The sequence below is a fragment of the Trachymyrmex septentrionalis genome, unplaced genomic scaffold, assembly GCF_001594115.1.
Source record: "Trachymyrmex septentrionalis isolate Tsep2-gDNA-1 unplaced genomic scaffold, Tsep1.0 scaffold75, whole genome shotgun sequence".
In the NCBI taxonomy this organism is placed as follows: Eukaryota; Metazoa; Arthropoda; class Insecta; order Hymenoptera; family Formicidae; genus Trachymyrmex; species Trachymyrmex septentrionalis.
This window is the reverse complement of record NW_017305938.1, coordinates 519225-522932: the sequence shown is the minus strand read 5'-3', so window position 1 is coordinate 522932 and position 3708 is coordinate 519225. Positions and strand designations below refer to the sequence as shown.

The 3708-nt window shown below is 38.1% G+C and overlaps 1 protein-coding gene across 6 annotated transcripts in view; it reads right to left on the bottom strand.

Moving 5' to 3' along the window:
- Positions 1–3708, bottom strand: part of LOC108754054 (cadherin-87A) — a 274945-nt gene that overhangs the window by 136014 nt on the left and 135223 nt on the right. For all 6 annotated transcript variants that reach the window (XM_018496084.1, XM_018496082.1, XM_018496087.1 and 3 more), the window contains one exon: positions 1611–1666. In XM_018496084.1, the coding sequence (XP_018351586.1) occupies positions 1611–1666 (56 nt within the window). The remainder of the gene's footprint in view (positions 1–1610; positions 1667–3708) is intronic.

Sequence of the window (3708 nt, the reverse complement as noted above, 5' to 3'; positions counted from 1 at the left end):
TATATATATATATATATATATATATATATATATATAATACATATATTTGTAAGTCGGAGAAAGAGAGGAATAATGTTAGAAGATGAAGAGACGTTAGAAGGAAAAGCTTCGCCCGCTTTCTCCAAGAGAAACCATTTCTCGACTTCGTTGAGATACGGAGATGAGGGGAGTTGAGTTGAGAGTAGGGGTGGTACGACAGGGGAAAAAGGTGAAGGTAGATGAAAACGAGAGAAAAAGAGAGGGAAAACGAGAGAGAGAGACAGAGAGAGGGACGGAGGTAAAGCGAAGAGGCAGCTCGCTAGAAGCTTCCTGTTCCCCGCCGGAAGGAGGAAACGCCTTTCCTCCATTCTTGCACACCCCCGTGCGCCGCCTAACCATCCTCTCATACCATCTCGTATCACTAAGGTACCCGGTACTTCGGTCTCGTTCACGACAACGAGATATTTAAACAGTCATCCCTTGGCTCGAGTGCAACTCTAGCAATGCGATTTAATATGTAATGTATTTTACGCGCAGTACATAATTTGTCTCGCCCAAACATACATATATAGATGTGACGAAAACTGTAGATGATATTTTCTAATTCTTTTTGTTAGTTCTAGTACATTCTGTTCCGATCGAAAAGAATTAAAAGCGACCAAATGTCGCTATATGAGATGACTACACTAAAATTTATAATATCGAATTATACCTAGTTATTTTTATTATTTATATTAGTCACTACTAATATCCTATTCGACGGCTGCGTTCGGAAACGTCGCTCGGATGCCTCTGATGCCTCGGAATCATCCGAGCAATATTTTCGAACGCAGCCAATATATCGTTAATTTAATTAAAACCATAGAGTTGAACTGTTCAACTAAAAAAATGTATTATTATAGTATTATAAAAATGTATTGCAATAAATTTGTGTGTGTGTGTGTGTGTGAGAGAGAGAGAGAGAGAGAGAGAGAGAAAGAGGGATTCAAATTTAGTTTATTATCTCCTAAAAAAGAAATGCGTACATTAATATGAACGTTGCTTACTTTGAAACTGGCCACAATAGAAATAGATTGATTTACACTTTGACATATATGTGGAAATTAAAAATAACAAAATGTTTATTTAACTCAAAAGGATTGAGTTGCCGTTTGGTCCTTCTCGATATCTAACAGCGTACGTACATAAAATGATCATAAAAAATATTTATCGGAAAAAATAACTCTTTCTTCCTCGAACACGTATCTAAAAATATCGCTATATTCTACGGAGCTTCCCGCAAAACCTTATCCTACTTTCGGTGGCCACATTTCGCTTTTAGAATTCAAACGTGCGCGAGCAGTAAAGCGACGGAAGGATGCTATAACTCCCGCGCGTTCTCTGAGACCTGGCGGTCTCTACGAGACTTCTGAAACGGCCTAAGAGGAATCAAATAAAATTCTCCTCAGTGACGAGAGGGAGAACATCGTCTGACGCGGTTATGAAGCGCCATGCACGTGCCTCGAAGAGAACGCGAAACGGAACGTCGCCATTTCTCGTAATACGATCTACATATCGCGATGCACGACTTGCGACTGAATAAATTCAGCGAAAAAGAAAAACGCGGTGTTATACGCGAAGGCTAGACTTACCCGTGCAAGTGGCCAAAAGACAAATCACCAGCAGAGCCGCTCGCTTCCTAGGCAACCTGCAAGCAGAAGAGGAGAACGGTGATTATTGATTGAGCCCCCTGGGCCAATCGAGGAGACGAATCGAGAGAAGAGTAATGCTCGACTTCGACTCGGCGGCTATCAGACTTGCGATTAGACGAATTAATCTCGCGTCATGTTCAACGCGCGCATTGGTACGCTTAATTAATTGCGCATTTGTGGCTTTCACGCGGATCTCTCACTCGAGATATTTGCCTGTGAGTGTTATAGAGTCGAGCGTTAATTTTCTAAAACCAATCTTCAATTCCTACTGCTGAAATGCTTTGCATTTTTAATCGAAGTTGCAAGTTGAATCTATTGCAGAAAGATGAAAAATCGGCAAAATACATTTCTATTTTTTTTTCTTCTTCTTTTTTTACTGTACTACACTCTTAACTTTGTATGATCGTGTAGCACTTATAAATTCGAGATACAAATTTCTAGACGAATATGACATACGTTTCGAGTTACACACTAATAGGAAGATGATAAATAGGAGGATAATAGAGAATAAATTCATGAGTAGTGATGTGAATATAACGATTCGATTGCAGATATCACTTGGAGATGCAAGACTTCTCGTAATTTACAAACCACCACCAGCATTTCGACTATGTTGACAAACGATCGACAACAGAGTCACATGGAACATAATCTGTTCCAGTACGATCATATAGGATCTGAATCGGATCCGGGTGGTAAATTTGTCCTCGTCGCAATGGATAACTTCTAATTTCAAGATTTCCACCATTTCGACCATTTTTCCTCTTTGGTAGTACTTATGACCTTCGTAATTTACAATACGTTAGGGTTCTTTTTCAACGTGTATCTCTAATTTTTGGCGATATAACAAAATCAAGAGCGCAATAAGTAAATTATATGGAAGACTTTTATATTATTCATTCGTTCGTACATCTAAATTTGATAGGCAAACAATGGAATTTTAGTAATTAGCTTTTGGAAAAGCTGAAATTAATATTACAATACTATCCAATTGATGATCGCTCTCGACAGAATAGAAAATATAACAATAACATGTTTCAATTTGTTACACGCAAACTATACGCATATCTGTATTAATGGTTTCAGAAGTGATACGATAAGCGAATCAACCAACGGATAGATGAATAGATAACCGCATTAAGCGGATTATATTCCGTTGGAATATCTCGGCCTGTGCGATCCAATAACAGGTATCATTTGCAATTGCAAGTTAAAAATAAAATCGCAACAATCCCAACTGACATTACAGAGATACGCCGTGTCGTGTCGTCGCGTTAAATTTCATGCCGTAAGTGACGTATTTTTTATAACGTGGCTCTCGCAATTTTTCCCTGGATCATAAACACCGCTGGTGCTCGTTTCGAAGTGACAAAACTCGGTTATCCGCCGTCGGAATTGCAGTGCTTAAATAAAGTTACGCAACGATACGGACACGATTATAAATTTGGCTGGAAACTTTAATTAAATTGGGTCAGAACGACGGCGGAATAACCTCAGGGTTAAAATTGTTGTTAAAATGATCGTAAATACAAGAGTATTATCACGATAAGCGCATACGCGTTGCGGTAATTATACGATGTCAACTTTCATATTCATTCTGCAATTAAACTGCCGGCTATCTATTTAAAATGACAAAACGGTAAAGTAACAAAAGCGTACATTTGAATAAAGTGCAAGAGCTTTTCTTCAAATCAAGTCCTGGAGAATAACGGTTTAAGTTTCATATTAAAATCATTCGTCTAGTATTTGATTATTAAACTACTCTATTCTCTCTTGCAAAATGTGGATCTACAACAAAGTAATGAATATTCAACGGTATAACGGAACAATAAAGTAATGAATATTTAGTAAGAAATAAGTGCAGACAGAAAGTTGCCGCATGAGTTCTCAAAACATCGAACAAGAGTATACTGCGCAAGACGTTTTTAAGTCAAACAGAGAGAAAAGGGAACTCTCCCGCTCGAAGCCTCTTTCGCAATAAAGTTTTAATCAAGTAAGAGAATAAAGAATTATATTTTCTGTCAAAGCAGATATTCTG